We start from the raw sequence: 19,035 nt of genomic DNA, 5'->3' as shown, positions 1-19,035 counted from the left end.
AAGATTAAGTGACTTTCTGCAGGTCACACAGGAAGCCTGTTGCAATGCCTAGCCCCATACTTTAAATACAGCTCCATCATTCCACCCATTCATGTTCGTGGTATTGTGCAGAACAAATAAATATGGTCTTCAAATCACAATATGGAGAAGATAATTTGTCCTGTGTTCTGTACAACTCTTGCTGCTGTTAGATATTTTCCATGAAAAAATAGGTACATGACTACTACTATGCCACTTGCATGGCACCATGCTGGTTTTTTTCACTTAAGATCAGTGTTCTGTCCTAGGAATTAAGTATTGAGGAACAATCTGAATGTGCCCAGGACTTCTATCAAAATGTAGCAGAGAAATTACAGACCCGTTGGAAAGGTATCAGACTCTTTTCTCTCACACCTTACCATTGAAACAGTATAATGTTTGGGCCACTTGCATCTCCCAAATCTCTCATGCGCGTGCTCTCTTTCTTTCTCTCTCTCTCTCTCTGTCCCCATGTGACATTGTTACTTTTTAACAGTAAACACTCTAATTAGAGCTATTCCAAGTAACATCACTGTATTTAAGATTCTGTAAAGTTCTGCTATCTAAATTGATTGTCAGAGGGTATTTAAATATTTTAAAGAAACCCTGCCAAGTAACAGTTCAGTTCACAAAACATTTGTTGGTCCAAAACTTAAAAACAAAAACAAAAAAAAACCCTTAATTGTTGCTGTTTTTAAACTGGTATATTCAGTCCCTTTTTAATTTTCTAATTTTCATACCTATGCTTTCATCTTTCTTTAAACTGTTCTGCAATTTAACTTGTATTATTTGTATGTAATCTGTCTGTTTCCCCAGTATTTGGTGTATTCCCTACTCTTGGAGTGGGAAATATCCCAGGGAGTGTATTTTGAGTGGCACGTATCTTATTGTGATTATTCTCAAAAACTTTAAGCCTTCTTGCCTCTAGGTGTAGTTACATGTGCATGGAAGTGCGTAGTAAATTCATGAGGCCTCTAGCTCAGATATTTCATACTATAAAATGCATAGCAGCAGAACCAAAATTAAAATTCATAGTGCAGAGTAATACTTCAGTCCACTTCTATGTCTCTCGAGCATGTCTACAGTCAGTACAGGTCTGACTGTACAGGCATGACTATTCTGACCCTTGAAACAAGCCCACTTTCCTTTTGGTTCCTGAAAGGCAGAAACTCCAAAGTTGAAAGCAAAGTATATTAAATGTCTCCACATTGTAAACTGTGTCAAGGACCATGTCTGTTCAGGGGTTTAAGTAATTTTTTTTAACCTAGATATTAAACCTCTTTGGAGCTAGGAACCTGTTTGATCTTCAGCTTCATGCCTTGCCTTCATATGCCTAGACATATGGTTATCTTAGAGCATCCACACTTGCTCCTTACTGTTGTATTATTCTTTACTTCTGAAAAGCACTAGATTCAGTACATCGGTACCTATTGTTTAACTCACATTTGACTTGAGCAGTAGAAGGGAATAACTCATACCTGTGCTGACTCAATGGTTATTGTGGCCAACTGGCATTAAGTCTTCACAAACAATCCTATGGGTCCGTAAACCATCTAATTTACTACGTTTGGGGGATGGGTTTGTATCTTTCAGTTTCCCCAGAAAAAGTTGAGAAAGCAATGGACCAGATTGAAAAATATATCATGACTCGATTGTATAAATATGTGTTCTGCCCTGAAACAACTGATGATGAGAAGAAGGATCTGGTTGTCCAAAAGAGAATCAGGTAAGGATTTCTGAAGAGAAATAATCTAGAAGTCCAAAATCGCATGAGTGGTGTCTGCCATTAATGCCGAAACTAGCATGTTGAAATCTGCGTGCAAGAGTGGCACTAATTTATTAACTGAAGACAAGGTTTTGGATTAATTCTTTTGTAGCTTTTTGTTAAGGTAATGGAGATGACTACACTGGGTTATTTCATTTGAAATAATCATGCACTCACTTGTAGCATATTAATTATAATATAAATGTTTTTCTGGGTAGTAATCTAGTTTCCTCAGGGGGTTGAAGTGCTTGCCTTGTCAAACAGAAGGCTCCTTATATGATAGCTTAATTAAAGAAGCTGTTAGCATACTGTTAACCTTTGCCGCTGACCTCAGACGACTTCATAGCTAGGGGTGGTGTGTGTTTTCATTTGTTTCTCTTGATAGGGCTTTACACTGGGTTACTCCACAAATGCTGTGTGTTCCTGTTAATGAAGAAATTCCAGAGGTCTCCGATATGGTTGTGAAAGCAATTACAGGTTTGTGAACTATAAACTAGCTTATCTTCTCCAAATTAACTAGTTGAAGAAGTAAAAAGTATAAACACCTGCTTTTTCATAGAGACTATATTTTTTGCTTTAAACAAGTGGCTACAATCCTGAATATTGTATACATAAATTCATTCCTCTGCAGAAACGCTTTGGACAAATTTGCTTCTGTAACTCACATTTGTTCACTGGTATCTTAAGGGGTAGATATGCGTCACTTAGGCCCCAATTCAGCAAAGCACTTAAACCCATGCTTAACTTAAAGGATGAGAGTAGTCTCATTGAGAAGGTTGAGATTGGTAAAATTGAGATGCTTAGCAACCATACTGAATCAGGGCCTTGGAGCATAGCTGTTGTCATTCTTCTGTGAATCCTAATATTTGTACTGTTTACTTTGTCAACTATTGAGATCAAACAAAACTTAGTTCTGCTTTTCGGGAAATGGGTTCAGTTTTTGGATCTGCCACAGACTAATAGAGTGATGTTGGGCTAGTTTCCCACCTATAAAATGAGAATAATATTTCCTTACCTCATGGAAGTGTTGTGAGAATAAATCCAACAATGTTTACTCTGGAACTAGGTTGAAGTGGGAGGCATATAAATACTTAGTTTTCATACAGTATCAAGTAGAGTAAATTAAACACAAATAGTGCAATCTGATAGCAATCCAGTGGGTCACCCTTTACATATGGATTCACTTCTGTGGGCTTCTGATGAATGGAGATCTAACTCTATAGGGTTTTTATCTTACAGATATTATCGAAATGGATTCAAAACGTGTCCCTCGTGATAAATTAGCATGCATCACCCAATGCAGCAAACATATCTTCAACGCTATAAAAATCACAAAAAACGAACCAGCTTCTGCTGATGACTTCTTACCAACACTTATCTATATTGTTTTGAAGGGAAACCCACCCCGTCTGCAGTCCAACATCCAGTATATAACCCGCTTCTGTAATCCAAGCAGGTTAATGACTGGAGAGGATGGCTACTATTTTACCAATCTGGTAAGTTCAAGAAGAGTGTTGACGCTCTATACCATGCGATCATCTGCTGTTTGATCAAGGCATTCCCAGCAAAGGTGAATGTCTTAATACTGAAGGAAACAGAAAATGTAGTCGCAAGATAATGTGAAACTATTCTTATGAAACAGTGTACTGCTGTTCAGGCTGGAGTGCACTCCCTTCCACTTTTCATTTCTTCTTCTTTCCCACGTCTTCTAAGTTAGATGAACCTAACAATGCCTTGGTTTCCTAGCCACTTCTTTAACAGTTCAAGCCCTTGATTCTGACGAGTGTTTTGCCCGTTCAGACCTGGGCAAGCTTTTATTATGTAAGAAAAGTGAAAGTTCAGCTACCACTTGATTTACGTTAACCTCAAGGTTCAGGCATTAAAGATATAACAGATGAAGAACCATTAACTTGTAACAGTTTTGAGAAGGTTGACTTGACTACTAGCTATTCAAAATCTGCTGAGGCTCGATTATGCAGCGCTTGTGCATGCTCGGTTGCCATTTGAGTTGGCAGGATTTCATCATGTGACAGGCCTGCAGGATCCAGCCATTGATAGAGTGGGACAGTCCTATGGACGTATCCCTAGAGCAGGGCGGGCACGTGTGTGTGTGTTTGGCTGAACAAAACTATGAATTTGGATACCCTGGAATTTGCATATGTAGCAATTCTACAAGAAAAATGAATTTTTTTCTTAATATGAAATACTTCAGTGTGTGTTCTAAATAATGCTTTCAGAAGGAGAACGCTTCAAGCTGAGATGCATTCCTCCCATTTACTTTTTCAGAAACAGATTAGATAGTGTAGCATGAAATTATGCTCAGTACATAACTAAAACAAATGCACCTAGTATAGAGTGCTGCTGTCAACTGTGTCTTTTCATTCTTTCACTTACTGTTCTTTTTCAAAATGCAGTGACCCCATAGTTTGCAATGGAGCTTCCTCATTCAGTCAGCACACAATTGCTTTGTACAGCCAAGATGACCTGATCTGAATGGTGTTCTGCAGTTTCTTAAAATGTTAGTTATTTTTATTTTTTGTGAACTGCCTTATTTTAACCAGGCTACGCTGAGAGGCTTTTCAGGAGAGCAGCAATTTGCTGTCAGGTGATCTGTTGAACCATTAAACCAACCACCATATTGTTTGTATGACAGCACGATTAAAATGCAGAACACTTGTTGTTTTGGGTTATGACTTGCATCATGTACCCTGCAATGACACTCTCTCTCTGTTCTGTGTGTAGTGCTGTGCTGTGGCCTTCATTGAAAAGCTGGACGCTCAATCTTTAAATCTAAGCCAGGAGGATTTTGATCGCTACATGTCGGGCCAAACGTCTCCAAAGAAACAAGAATCTGAAAACTGGTCATCAGATGTGTGCCTAGGTGTTAAACAGATGTATAAGAACTTAGACCTCCTATCTCAATTGAATGAGAGACAGGAAAGAATTGTCAGTGAAGCCAAGAAGCTTGAGAAAGACCTTATAGATTGGACTGATGGAATTACTAAGGAAGTCCAAGATATTGTTGAAAAATATCCATTGGAAATAAAACCAAAAAATCAACCCTTAGCAGCTATTGACTCTGAAAACGTAGAGAATGATAAATTGCCCCCACCATTGCAGCCTCAGGTTTATGCTGGATGATAATTTACCATGAAAGTATTAACTTCAAAAGGAGTTCTTACACACCTATTACTATTTGCTGCTTGGAAAGGGGAATAAGTTTGAGGCTAAAAAAATCAAATGAGTTTAAATCAGTACATTTTTAAAGGTACAATTATTTTGTTTAGAGTGTAATAAATTGTATTTATTTTAGTCAAAGTAGGTTTCTATTAGGCTTTTTTGGTTTTTTGAACTGAATTTAAATTTTCTACACAAAGCCAATGTAATTTTTAAGCAACACTAGTCCATTGACAACTTTTTCCTGAAAGCTTCCTTCTGGGCATGCACTTATGTGTTTTTAAATAATTAGTTTAATTTAAATTTAAGAAGAAAAAGATCAGCAGTACTTCTTGAATAATGCAAGGCTGGGAGTTCTAGCAGAAACTCAAAGGTACCAGTGTTCCAGGGTCTGAATTTATTCTGTAGTTGTAATGATGAAAGATATAGTGTAAAATAAATATGTAGAATTGTAAATAGGTTTAAAAAAGTAATGTTTCAACTGTGCATGGCACCTTGTGTATTAGTACAAAATGATATATAAAAATGTCCATTTTTAGCACCTTTTATTTAGTTCAATATTAACTTCACAGTATATAAGGAAGTACACCATTAATGTATTTTAGCAAGCTGGATGATGCAACAGAATGAACTGCAGATTTGAAAGCTTGACAGAACTCTATCATAGTATTCATAGCTTTTAAATGCATTCTTTATTATAACTCTTGGGATCTGAAAATGGAAATATTTTTTCATCTTAACATTTCCCTCCATTTTTGTCAGTATACTGGTGGTCTGTTGAGTTGCAGGTAGGTGCTGGTGTTGCTTATTTCTAAGAAGAAAGAGCATTGAAGCAGGTTTTGGAAGGAGAGGAAAATGACAGACTTGGAACCCGTGGTGATAGTTGTGGGGGAAATGGCTCAAATGCTCAGCCAACAGTGACTGACTCTTTCCTAATACAGTGAGTTTGTATTGTTTAGCCATTTCCCACTAATGGGTTGGGCCTTGACCACTGTCTCTCCTCCTTCTCCCCCCCAATCCAGGCATGCTTCATATGAACCTGTTTTAGAGGCTACTTTATTAAGAGCATGACCCTTTGCTATTAGCAAGAAAGAGCACATTTATTTTTACAAAATTGCACTATTCTGGGCTTTAGTGATTTTTGCGTACTGAAAGTGAACAAGCTAAGCATCAAGGTTAATACAGTTCACTTCCCAAAAGCTTTAAATCACTGTGTACTGTATTTCATTTGAAAAATAACCCACTAGTTCACTCCACAAAACATGTAACCATTTGCAGATTTTTTTTATATTCCAGTGAAACATTTTATATATCATTTTAAATATCTTCCAGTTAATTTAGTCTGCCATGGCTTCTATGTGTACCTGTGATATTTAATGCTTTTCAGAGATACTTTCCTTAGCTTGGCTAAGGGCTGTTCTTAAGCAACTTTAAATTTTTTCCATCAAGGGGAGGGTACCTACCTCTTCATTGTATTCCATTGCTTTAAAAATACTGATACTTCAAAATTTGCACTGCAATAATTTCAGACCAAAACTGTGACTTGTCCTATTTTTAATTCCCAAATTGCTGTGTTTAACGGTTTGAACTATGCATTCCTAGAGTTTTAAAGATAACTAATTACCCACATTTCCCTGCAGAGATGCAACAATGAGTCAGTTGATCATAAGAAATTACTTTGAGTAGTTACTGTTCATTGATGAGACTCTGCTCCTAGACTGTTCAAGACCTTATCAATGCTTGTAGTGAGTCTTTATTTTCTCTACATACATTAGGTGCTAATTCTGATATCCAGGTACACATTTGTCTCTTTCCTAAAAATAAATAAGTAAATAAATAAAATGTACACATCTTTTAGCTACTGCATACTAAACTGCTGTTAAATAAAAATATGTGCATTCTTCCTTTGTTAATGAGTTCTTTAAAAATCCTGCTTTTATTGTAATGCTGCTATTGTTTAAATATTTGTTTACTTACGTCAGGCACCTGTTTTTTCCATATTTGTGGAGGGGAAGAAACATTGGGTTTTCGTGGGTTCTAGATTTTGGATTTGAACTTCTGACTCTAAACACATCAGAGTCTCAGTAGCAGAACTGTTTTTGACCTTGGAAAAAGATCACTGAAGCAGAGAGCAGTGGAGCAATCAAATGACATAATTCTTCTAAAGTGCTTTTCTAGCTAAGGTATTTCTAATTCATTTATCAAACCACCAGAGTTCTGTCACAGGCATAAATTAATTCTCAATACGTCTCTGAGGTGGGTGAATTAGTTTCATACTCATTTTACAAATGGGAAGACAGGTGGAGAGGTTGTGTGACTTACCCAAGGCTCTAGAAGAAGCTGGTGTCAGAGCTGTAAGGAGAACTCAAATCTCTGCATACTTCCTGGGGTAATTCGGGTTCCAGTCTATCACTTATATAACTAGACTGTGTCTGCGATGGAAAATAAAATTGTGACAGGTTTTTAAAGCAAATGGCTTAAGATATTTAGCCTTGCCCACGGGCAGACAGTAAACAGACAAACCAATCTACAATGTAAGCTATTTAGATGGCATATTTAAGCAATAATGTACTTTGCAGTGTTTAAGATATAAAAGGAAGTTTTTCCCAGTCCCAAACAGATTATAAGGAAGACACACACAAAAAGACAGGATACAGTGGGAAATCCAAAGCAGGAAATAACTTGAAGGGTTTTTATATTTGTATTGGCCCGCTTTTGAGGAATCAGAGAATAGTGAATCTTTTTGACTGCTGAAATAGCAGCAGTGGCCATGAACATTTTAATAGTAAACAGGAGCAAGTACTTGCCAATCAAAATATTCAGCTGCCAGATAAGGGCAAAAGAGGTCACTGAAATGGAGAAGACAGGCTAACATTTCATGTCACAATAACTGTATGTAGTTAGAGATTGCTTCTCATTTTTACAGGTGTAGAAAATCTGTACCATAGTTGGTTAATGCTACTGAAAATAGAGTGTTAGGGAATCTCTGATCAACGAGCGGCACAAAGTTGTCTTTGAACATAAACCAACTACTTACTGTGCCTAGATCAGAGAAGCTACTTTACAGTAAGAACTGTTACCAAACTGTGCATTCTTCTTTTAGTAGTGTCCCTATGGGTACTCCATGTGAGCCTGTGTGCACACCTGTGCACTCTTAACTGGAGATTCTTAGCAGCAGTGTCTGCATCTGTATCTTAGACACTCCTGTGCTCTGGCATGAGGGTACACAGCGCGGGGCTGATCAGCCAGCACTCCAGTTCCTTCTCAATCACCTGCAGCTTGAGACAGAGCATTGTGGTGTCTGTTTAGCTAGCCACTTGGCTTGCTACATCTCTTGCTCATATTTTCTTGATTTCATAGTATTTTCCTTTGATTTTATTTTTTCTGTTTAGCACAGTTTGTACTTTTGGGGGAAGGGGTTCCCTCTTCCTGTTTTTTTCTTTGCCTGATCTAGGCCTTTGTTTGACTTTTCTCAGGCCTCAATCTGCAGCCTCGAGTTTGGGTTATGCCCAAGACCCAGAGCTTCAAAACCCTGTCAGACCTGCAGCAGGTCTTTTCCCTGCAGTGATGGACATTCAGGCTGTCTCCCTTGATTTGGGGAGTCTGACATCCCCTCTAAATGAAACATCTGTGCAGGTTTCAAGAGTAGATCTAAGAAATTGAGGAAGGACAGGCTAAAACTCCTGTTAATCAAGCAGTCTGAGACCCACAGGGCCTAGGCACCCCCGTGTACATCGAATATGCCAACCAGCTTTGCTCTGGCAATAAGTGAAGACGCTGGAGGCCCTGTGCCACCACTCAGAACTCAAATGTCACCCCTTCGGTATTGGTCCTAGGAGAGCTTGTATCTTGTTACAGGTTCCCATCCCCTCCAGTACCAATACTAAGCTGCTGGCAAAGAAGCAGTGCACCAAGAAGCCTCCCAGAGTGGCACCAGACTCAGTGCCTTCAAAGCATGAGGCCTCCAGAGTCGAGGCGAAATGCTCGTCACGCACAGTTTGTTTTCAGTACCATCTCCATTATCACCTGACATACTGACTCCTGAGGATTCCTATCCAGAGTCCCGATTGCTCTCCTGACTCCTGTTCCATGAGGACCTTCGCACCCTGAATGATCCTGAGTCACCTCTTCTAAGCAGGTTTGAGAGAGACTCTTTGCTGGTACCGACTCTTTCTAGACCCTACCTACTCTCCATCCCTGCCATATTTGATGGTAACTCATCCTCTAGTGCTGCACCATCCCCACATAGACTCAGAGGGTATTGAGAGATTTCCAGATGGTACCAACTTGACATCTCCAGGTACCTTCTCACTAGGCAATCTGCACCTCAGTACCATTACAAATTCAGGTCCTTCTCCAGGCCCAGTACTGGCACCCTCCGCCCCTGTGATGGACATGGGATGATACCTCATCTGACTCAGGTGTCCATACGAAGGTCCTCTGACTTCCTGCCTCCCTCCCTCCCTCCCTCAAGGTTCAACCTGAGGAAGAAACTTTCAGCAGGGGAAATATCCAGAGACACTGGCAAGGACAGCCTTGGGGCCCACCCTTATACTCCACTTCAGTGGGCACAGTGGAACCCAGTTCTACTGCATCCCAACTTGTAGAAGGCATGTCAGGAACAACAACCAGTGCCCTTGACCCTTGCTTCTCAGACACATCTCATGGAGGAGCAAGAACCAGCTGAGGAGGAAGAAATACCCTCCTTCCCATAAGTCCTCCTCTTCAGCAGATGAGGCTGTCATACCTCCTCTACCAGCTTACTCTGATGATTTCAAGGTCTTTCAAAACCTGATGAAACACGTAGTGGACAATTTACAACTTCCATTGGAGGGGACACAGGAACTCCAGCATTCCTTGTTGAACATCCATCATACATCCAAGGCGAGCTCTCCCCAAGACTGTGCCCATTAACAATGCTCTCTTGGCCCCAGCAAGCATAGTGTGGCAAAATCCAGCTCCCAACCCACCTATGTCGACCACAAGTGGGCACTGAATGACGAGGTATTCTGAGAGAGATGTCTTATGTGGGGTCATCCACAGATAGGTCTCTTTGTAACTCTATCCAGTGCAAAGGGCAGATGATTCTGCCTGAGGGGACAGCATGGCTGCAACTTGATGGGAGATGCCCCAGTCATTCCCTTAGCCTCACATACTGCTTTTCACTTACTCTCCACCTCCCTTTCTGATCAGGGTCCTGAACAAATTGAAACAAGAAAAATTATTAGCCATCTTCATAGCACCATCTTGGCCAAGACCTGTGGTTCCCAGAGCTGATCTGCCTGTCCTTGCAACCACCTCTGTCTTCTCCTGACAGTGAATCTCCTGACCCAGAAGTCAGGATCCATTGCTCAACCAAATTTTTTGACACCTCACCTCATTGAGTCCTGGGAGCCAATACAGAGGATTTTAACATGGGAGTCAGGTTATATATGCATCTAGACTAACCCAGTACTGAGGTTTCCTGCTGAATTCCAAATGTGTTGGTATTTGGTACCCCACTTGCTAGACCAGCATACACAATTAGTCATCTGGCTCCTCCATGTTCTAAAGATGGAATTACAATTTTCACATTATTTTAGCCCAACACCACCCAGTGAATGGGTTGGACTGAAAGGTTTACTAGAGAATAAATGATTGCTTCTGATGATGTTACATCTTACTGTGGGACAATAGGTGTTGCAGAACCACTGCCAAGAGAATGCCCCTGTTCACCTTACAATCTTCAACTAAAACAATTATTGAAGCTTTTGGAATTAAGTACTTAGAGACTGTCAAAATACACTGTACTTAAAATGTCCCTTACTCCCGTTCCGGAAACTGACAGTGAGCTGACTTCAGATCTGGCCTTATGGGCTACAGCTCCCTCTTCAGTGGGTGTTTTACACCAGACATTGATCCTTTAAACAGTCGTCCAACATCTGATAAAGCAATAATACTTTTCAGCTGTAGATCTCAAAGTGCTTTACTATGGGGGAGGAGGGGAGAGGGAGGAGGTCTGGCCCTATAATTGTAGGGCATCTTGAATGCCTCTTTACTCATACATTTGCAAGGTTGGGCCTTATGCTGTGGTATGTAACTCACAACAGTAAAGGAGATTATGTATGGCTAGTAGGTGGGGTCAGTGGTGAGCTGGAGCCGGTTTGCGCGAACCAGTTGTTAAATTTTGAAGCCGGTTTAGAACTGGTTGTTAAAGGGGTGGGCAAACTCCGGCCCACGGGCCACATCCTCACTGCGGGACTGTCCTGTCTGGCCCGCCTGAGCTCTAGGTTGGGGAGGCTCCCCTGAGAATCCCTTTCTAATTTTTACTCACCCGGTGGCGCTCTGGATCTTCGGCGGCAGGTCCTTCAGTCGCTCCTGGCCTTTGGCAGTGGATCCTTCAGTGCCGCCAAAGACCTGGAGCAACTGAAGGAACCGGTTCTTCAGCTTTTGGCAGCTCATCACTGGGTGGTGGGGTCATGCGTTTGGGAATCTTTCACTGCAAACACTTTGGACTATCTACTAAATAGGGTAGGTGAGCTGCCGAAGAACATACTGTAGACCTTTCAAAAGAGTAACTGAATAACTTTCTTTTATAGAGTTTCTGTTGAACTGGGCTCTTATTCGTCATGCTTTATTGTGTCCTTGCAATTTAGATTTCCAAGTTGTAATACTGCCATAAATTGTCTCACCAATGATAAAAGCAACCTGAACCTAGTGTGACGTCCGGGGGATGGAATTGTGTTGTTGAAGGTCCTGACTGCTCACGGAATTTGTGGCCCACCAAACATGGGTTTTCCAGAATCTAAACGTTCTTTTCAAAAAGGAAAGTTCCTACTCCTCCTGGATGCAGAGATAATCTTCCAAAGGTGAACTAAATATAAACCAATACAGTGTTTTCATATCAGTAAACACACATAATGGTTCACAGATTAACTACGCTCTCATTCAACTTGATGGAATATTAATGTCAGAGCATTTTGTTACTTCACGTCACCTATAATTATTTAATGGCTGGTCATTTTAGCAACTGTGATGGGGCTGAGAGCAAAGCCCACATAAAAGGGAGTTGAAAATGGGAGAGGCCAAACCAAGGGCAGAAACAGCAGTGCTTGTAAAGATGAGTAGTTGCCCAGTGAGAGAGAATGAATGCAGCTAGAAGGGACTGAATAGAGTTTAGTGACTACATAATGGCAATATTCTATCCTTGATCTTGGTGTAAACCACTTATTGATATCAGTAGGAGGCCCATTGTGGACTGAGGGAATATGGAGTTCTAACTTTATACCCCAGTCTGTGGACATAAGTAAACATTTAAGTTGGTCCTCTCTACAGCATGAGCTTGCCACTTCATTGCAGGTCATAGGTAGTGCTGGTAGCACTAGCTGTCACATAACTAATATCACACTGTATGGTAAATCTACACATTGCCCTCCATGTAGGGTGACCCTACGTCCCGTTTTGGCCGGGACAGTCCCTTTTTTAAGCCCTGTCCTGGCTGTCCCGACTTTTTTGGCAAAAATGGGTATTTATCTAAAAAACGGGGTGCAGTGTGGAGGAACGTGCAGAGGGCCAAGTGGTAACCCCAGCCCTGCGTGGGGTGGGAGGGCTCGGGCGAGCAGTGACCCTAGCCCCATGAGGGGTGAGGGCTTGGGCCAGTCTGCTGTAGGGTCCAGTTTTCCCTTTGGGAAATATGGTCATCCTACCTCTATAGCTCACCTTTAAAAGAATATTAAATATTACAAAGGCACAAAGCTGTTCAGGTCAATTTTTTGCACATTTATTATGACCTTAAATTTTTACTTTTTTTTTTAATTAAAATTATAAATTCATCTTCCTCCTTTCCCTCTTTCCCCCCTCCCAGTTGTTCCTGGAATACTGTGTGTGTGAATGGTGGACTGGTCCATCCGACCTCCTAAATGTTAAGGAAATGACACCTGATTAAGAGGGGAAGGGTTTTTTTTTTTTTTTGCAGATTGTTTAAAATTCATTATCTTCTGTTCTGTTTTTATTTAACTCAAAAGTCTGACAAACAGCTGAAAGAAAAGTTTTTGTCAGTTTTAGCAAAATACGTGCTGAGAGCACAAATCCACATGTGAGTCCTTTCACAGACCTCCAGCAAAAGCAAGGGAGACAACACCTGATATGCCCAGTAAGTCTGACGTTTGGGAAAAAATTTTTTTTTAAAGATGCGTGTTGGGTTTTTATACAGCATAAAAAAAGCAATTGTACAAGATCAACTTCTATGCATCCCTTTAATGTTAGCATTGAAGGATCCTTTTAGGTTGTCCAGGTACCAGTAGCTGGGTTGTCATAGCAGAACAGTGTATGTAAATTAGAATTAGCCCTAACTCAAGATTCTTGGAATCATACACTTTAGTGAGAATTTCTCTTCTTTTAATTTTAATCTAGTTATGTATGACCCGATGTGACTCAGTAAAGGGAGCTAAAGACAACTTTTGTAAAGAAGAAAAAGTGTTTGAATCCCGAATAATAAACAGAAGGGAACTTAGACGTCCAGCTGCTAAGCGTACTCAACAGTAGCTGGACTGAACTGGCCAGCTGCAGGTGCAAATGACGTATGTACAACTTTTAAAAGCCTGGCTCTACCAGCTGTGCTCTCTCACTCACTGCTCCAGAATGCCTCTTATCCCAAAGGGCCCTGAGGATAATTACAAAAGTTCTGTTACTTTTTGCCACACTGGCAGATATAAAAGAAAGTTTCTGAAAAATTGCTCCTGTGGCTGAAGTTGTGACAGAGGAACCTAAAACCCAGAAATCAAATGTGTAGCATGTTAGGCACTGTAAACACAGGGCCTGTACCCTCCTTGGAAATGGGCAGGGGCTGAGGGAGTCGATTTCCCCCCCGCAGTGCCCACTAGTTGCCAGAGGGCATTCAGGGGCCAGTTTTGACCAAGTCTCCCCATTTGCCTCCATGAGGAAGCCTGTGGGTAAGCTCAGACTATAGGGCTCTCTTCCCTTTCTCCCCACGAGCCCCTGGGGAGCCTGATGGGCCTCCCTGGCTCAGCCCACTAGCCACTGGGGGAGCTTTAGGAGCCACCCTGGCTCAGCCCCCTCCCCACTCACCCCTGGGGGAGCTTTAGGAGCCACCCTGGCTCAGCCCCCTCCCCACTAGCCACTGGGGGAGCTTTAGGGGCCACCCTGGCTCAGCCCCCTCCCCACTCGCCCCTGGGGGAGCTTTAGGAGCCACCCTGGCTCAGCCCCCTCCCCACTCGCCCCTGGGGGAGCTTTAGGGGCCACCCTGGCTCAGCCCCCTCCCCACTCGCCCCTGGGGGAGCTTTAGGAGCCACCCTGGCTCAGCCCCCTCCCCACTCGCCCCTGGGGGAGCTTTAGGGGCCACCCTGGCTCAGCCCCCTCCCCACTCGCCCCTGGGGGAGCTTTAGGGGCCACCCTAGCTCAGCCCCCTCCCCACTAGCCACTGGGGGAGCTTTAGGAGCCACCCTGGCTCAGCCCCCTCCCCACTCGCCCCTGGGGGAGCTTTAGGAGCCTCCCGGCTCAGCCCCCTCCCCACTAGCCACTGGGGGAGCTTTAGGGGCCACCCTAGCTCAGCCCCCTCCCCACTCGCCCCTGGGGGAGCTTTAGGAGCCTCCCGGCTCAGCCCCCTCCCCACTAGCCACTGGGGGAGCTTTAGGGGCCACCCTAGCTCAGCCCCCTCCCCACTCGCCCCTGGGGGAGCTTTAGGGGCCACCCTGGCTGAGCCCCCCCTCCCCCCACTAGCCACTGGCGGAGCTTTAGGGGCCACCCTAGCTCAGCCCCCTCCCCACTAGCCACTGGGGGAGCTTTAGGAGCCACCCTGGCTCAGCCCCCTCCCCACTCGCCCCTGGGGGAGCTTTAGGGGCCACCCTGGCTGAGCCCCCTCCCCACTAGCCACTGGCGGAGCTTTAGGAGCCACCCTGGCTCAGCCCCCTCCCCAGTCGCCCCTGGGGGAGCTTTAGGAGCCACCCTGGCTGAGCCCCCTCCCCACTAGCCACTGGGGGAGCTTTAGGGGCCACCCTGGCTGAGCCCCCTCCCCACTCGCCCCTGGGGGAGCTTTAGGGGCCACCCTGGCTCAGCCCCCTCCCCACTCGCCCCTGGGGGAGCTTTAGGAGCCACCCTGGCTCAGCCCCCTCCCCACTCGCCCCTGGGGGAGCTTTAGGGGCCACCCTGGCTCAGCCCCCTCCCCACTCGCCCCTGGGGGAGCTTTAGGAGCCACCCTGGCTCAGCCCCCTCCCCACTCGCCCCTGGGGGAGCTTTAGGAGCCTCCCGGCTCAGCCCCCTCCCCACTAGCCACTGGGGGAGCTTTAGGGGCCACCCTAGCTCAGCCCCCTCCCCACTCGCCCCTGGGGGAGCTTTAGGAGCCTCCCGGCTCAGCCCCCTCCCCACTAGCCACTGGGGGAGCTTTAGGGGCCACCCTAGCTCAGCCCCCTCCCCACTCGCCCCTGGGGGAGCTTTAGGGGCCACCCTGGCTGAGCCCCCCCCCCCCACTAGCCACTGGCGGAGCTTTAGGGGCCACCCTAGCTCAGCCCCCTCCCCACTAGCCACTGGGGGAGCTTTAGGAGCCACCCTGGCTCAGCCCCCTCCCCACTCGCCCCTGGGGGAGCTTTAGGGGCCACCCTGGCTGAGCCCCCTCCCCACTAGCCACTGGCGGAGCTTTAGGAGCCACCCTGGCTCAGCCCCCTCCCCACTCGCCCCTGGGGGAGCTTTAGGAGCCACCCTGGCTGAGCCCCCTCCCCACTCGCCCCTGGGGGAGCTTTAGGAGCCACCCTGGCTGAGCCCCCTCCCCACTCGCCACTGGGGGAGCTTTAGGGGCCACCCTGGCTGAGCCCCCTCCCCACTCGCCCCTGGGGGAGCTTTAGGGGCCACCCTGGCTGAGCCCCCTCCCCACTCGCCCCTGGGGGAGCTTTAGGAGCCACCCTGGCTCAGCCCCCTCCCCACTCGCCCCTGGGGGAGCTTTAGGGGCCACCCTGGCTGAGCCCCCTCCCCACTGGGGGAGCTTTAGGGGCCACCCTAGCTGAGCCCCCTCCCCACTCGCCCCGGGGGGAGCTTTAGGGGCCACCCTGGCTGAGCCCCCTCCCCACTCGCCCCTGGGGGAGCTTTAGGGGCCACCCTGGCTGAGCCCCCCCCCCACTAGCCACTGGCGGAGCTTTAGGGGCCACCCTGGCTGAGCCCCCTCCCCACTAGCCACTGGCGGAGCTTTAGGAGCCACCCTGGCTCAGCCCCCTCCCCACTCGCCCCTGGGGGAGCTTTAGGAGCCACCCTGGCTGAGCCCCCTCCCCACTCGCCCCTGGGGGAGCTTTAGGAGCCACCCTGGCTGAGCCCCCTCCCCACTAGCCACTGGGGGAGCTTTAGGGGCCACCCTGGCTGAGCCCCCTCCCCACTCGCCCCTGGGGGAGCTTTAGGGGCCACCCTGGCTGAGCCCCCTCCCCACTCGCCCCTGGGGGAGCTTTAGGAGCCACCCTGGCTCAGCCCCCTCCCCACTCGCCCCTGGGGGAGCTTTAGGGGCCACCCTGGCTGAGCCCCCTCCCCACTGGGGGAGCTTTAGGGGCCACCCTAGCTGAGCCCCCTCCCCACTCGCCCCGGGGGGAGCTTTAGGGGCCACCCTGGCTGAGCCCCCTCCCCACTCGCCCCTGGGGGAGCTTTAGGGGCCACCCTGGCTGAGCCCCCCCCCCACTAGCCACTGGCGGAGCTTTAGGGGCCACCCTGGCTGAGCCCCCTCCCCACTAGCCACTGGCGGAGCTTTAGGAGCCACCCTGGCTCAGCCCCCTCCCCACTCGCCCCTGGGGGAGCTTTAGGGGCCACCCTGGCTCAGCCCCCTCCCCACTCGCCCCTGGGGGAGCTTTAGGGGCCACCCTGGCTCAGCCCCCTCCCCACTCGCCCCTGGGGGAGCTTTAGGAGCCACCCTGGCTCAGCCCCCTCCCCACTCGCCCCTGGGGGAGCTTTAGGGGCCACCCTGGCTCAGCCCCCTCCCCACTCGCCCCTGGGGGAGCTTTAGGGGCCACCCTAGCTCAGCCCCCTCCCCATTAGCCACTGGGGGAGCTTTAGGAGCCACCCTGGCTCAGCCCCCTCCCCACTCGCCCCTGGGGGAGCTTTAGGAGCCTCCCGGCTCAGCCCCCTCCCCACTAGCCACTGGGGGAGCTTTAGGGGCCACCCTAGCTCAGCCCCCTCCCCACTCGCCCCTGGGGGAGCTTTAGGAGCCTCCCGGCTCAGCCCCCTCCCCACTAGCCACTGGGGGAGCTTTAGGGGCCACCCTAGCTCAGCCCCCTCCCCACTCGCCCCCTGGGGGAGCTTTAGGGGCCACCCTGGCTGAGCCCCCCCACCCCCCACTAGCCACTGGCGGAGCTTTAGGGGCCACCCTAGCTCAGCCCCCTCCCCACTAGCCACTGGGGGAGCTTTAGGAGCCACCCTGGCTCAGCCCCCTCCCCACTCGCCCCTGGGGGAGCTTTAGGGGCCACCCTGGCTGAGCCCCCTCCCCACTAGCCACTGGCGGAGCTTTAGGAGCCACCCTGGCTCAGCCCCCTCCCCACTCGCCCCTGGGGGAGCTTTAGGAGCCACCCTGGCTGAGCCCCCTCCCCACTCGCCCCTGGGGGAGCTTTAGGAGCCACCCTGGCTGAGCCCCCTCCCCACTAGCCACTGGGGGAGCTTTAGGGGCCACCCTGGCTGAGCCCCCTCCCCACTCGCCCCTGGGGGAGCTTTAGGAGCCACCCTGGCTCAGCCCCCTCCCCACTCGCCCCTGGGGGAGCTTTAGGGGCCACCCTGGCTCAGCCCCCTCCCCACTCGCCCCTGGGGGAGCTTTAGGGGCCACCCTAGCTCAGCCCCCTCCCCACTAGCCACTGGGGGAGCTTTAGGAGCCACCCTGGCTGAGCCCCCTCCCCACTCGCCCCTGGGGGAGCTTTAGGAGCCTCCCGGCTCAGCCCCCTCCCCACTAGCCACTGGGGGAGCTTTAGGGGCCACCCTAGCTCAGCCCCCTCCCCACTCGCCCCTGGGGGAGCTTTAGGAGCCTCCCGGCTCAGCCCCCTCCCCACTAGCCACTGGGGGAGCTTTAGGGGCCACCCTAGCTCAGCCCCCTCCCCACTCGCCCCTGGGGGAGCTTTAGGGGCCACCCTGGCTGAGCCCCCCCCCCCCACTAGCCACTGGCGGAGCTTTAGGGGCCACCCTAGCTCAGCCCCCTCCCCACTAGCCACTGGGGGAGCTTTAGGAGCCACCCTGGCTCAGCCCCCTCCCCACTCGCCCCTGGGGGAGCTTTAGGAGCCACCCTGGCTGAGCCCCCTCCCCACTCGCCCCTGGGGGAGCTTTAGGAGCCACCCTGGCTGAGCCCCCTCCCCACTAGCCACTGGGGGAGCTTTAGGGGCCACCCTGGCTGAGCCCCCTCCCCACTCGCCCCTGGGGGAGCTTTAGGGGCCACCCTGGCTGAGCCCCCTCCCCACTCGCCCCTGGGGGAGCTTTAGGAGCCACCCTGGCTCAGCCCCCTCCCCACTCGCCCCTGGGGGGAGCTTTAGGGGCCACCCTGGCTGAGCCCCCTCCCCACTGGGGGAGCTTTAGGGGCCACCCTAGCTGAGCCCCCTCCCCACTCGCCCCGGGGGGAGCTTTAGGGGCCACCCTGGCTGAGCCCCCTCCCCACTCGCCCCTGGGGGAGCTTTAGGGGCCACCCTGGCTGAGCCCCCCCCCCACTAGCCACTGGCGGCGCGTTAGGGGCCACCCTGGCTGAGCCCCCTCCCCACTAGCCACTGGCGGAGCTTTAGGAGCCACCCTGGCTCAGCCCCCTCCCCACTCGCCCCTGGGGGAGCTTTAGGAGCCACCCTGGCTCAGCCCCCTCCCCACTCGCCCCTGGGGGAGCTTTAGGGGCCACCCTGGCTCAGCCCCCTCCCCACTCGCCCCTGGGGGAGCTTTAGGAGCCACCCTGGCTCAGCCCCCTCTCCCCTGGGGGAGCTTTAGGAGCCACCCTGGCTGAGCCCCCTCCCCACTCGCCCCTGGGGGAGCTTTAGGAGCCACCCTGGCTCAGCCCCCTCCCCACTCGCCCCTGGGGGAGCTTTAGGGGCCACCCTGGCTGAGCCCCCTCCCCACTCGCCACTGGCGGAGCTTTAGGAGCCACCCTGGCT

The 19,035-nt window shown here is 49.0% G+C and overlaps 1 protein-coding gene across 11 annotated transcripts in view; it reads left to right on the top strand.

Annotated features, from left to right (window-relative positions):
- The window catches only part of RABGEF1 (RAB guanine nucleotide exchange factor 1), a 31,793-nt gene extending 24,930 nt beyond the window's left edge, over positions 1 to 6,863 (top strand). For 8 of the 11 annotated variants that reach the window (XM_043531048.1, XM_043531051.1, XM_043531049.1 and 5 more), the window contains 5 exons: positions 288 to 369; positions 1,612 to 1,744; positions 2,169 to 2,260; positions 3,023 to 3,279; positions 4,526 to 6,863. In XM_043531048.1, coding sequence (XP_043386983.1) covers positions 288 to 369; positions 1,612 to 1,744; positions 2,169 to 2,260; positions 3,023 to 3,279; positions 4,526 to 4,924 — 963 coding nt within the window. In that variant the 3' untranslated portion in view covers positions 4,925 to 6,863. The remainder of the gene's footprint in view (positions 1 to 287; positions 370 to 1,611; positions 1,745 to 2,168; positions 2,261 to 3,022; positions 3,280 to 4,525) is intronic. The other 3 variants (XM_043531054.1, XM_043531053.1, XM_043531052.1) reach the window with 1 other exon arrangement.
- Positions 6,864 to 19,035: the final 12,172 nt, after the last annotated feature.

This window comes from Chelonia mydas, chromosome 17, assembly GCF_015237465.2.
Source record: "Chelonia mydas isolate rCheMyd1 chromosome 17, rCheMyd1.pri.v2, whole genome shotgun sequence".
NCBI classification, from domain to species: domain Eukaryota; kingdom Metazoa; phylum Chordata; order Testudines; family Cheloniidae; genus Chelonia; species Chelonia mydas.
Note: the sequence above shows the minus strand (reverse complement) of the source record. Positions and strands in the feature narration are given on the sequence as shown.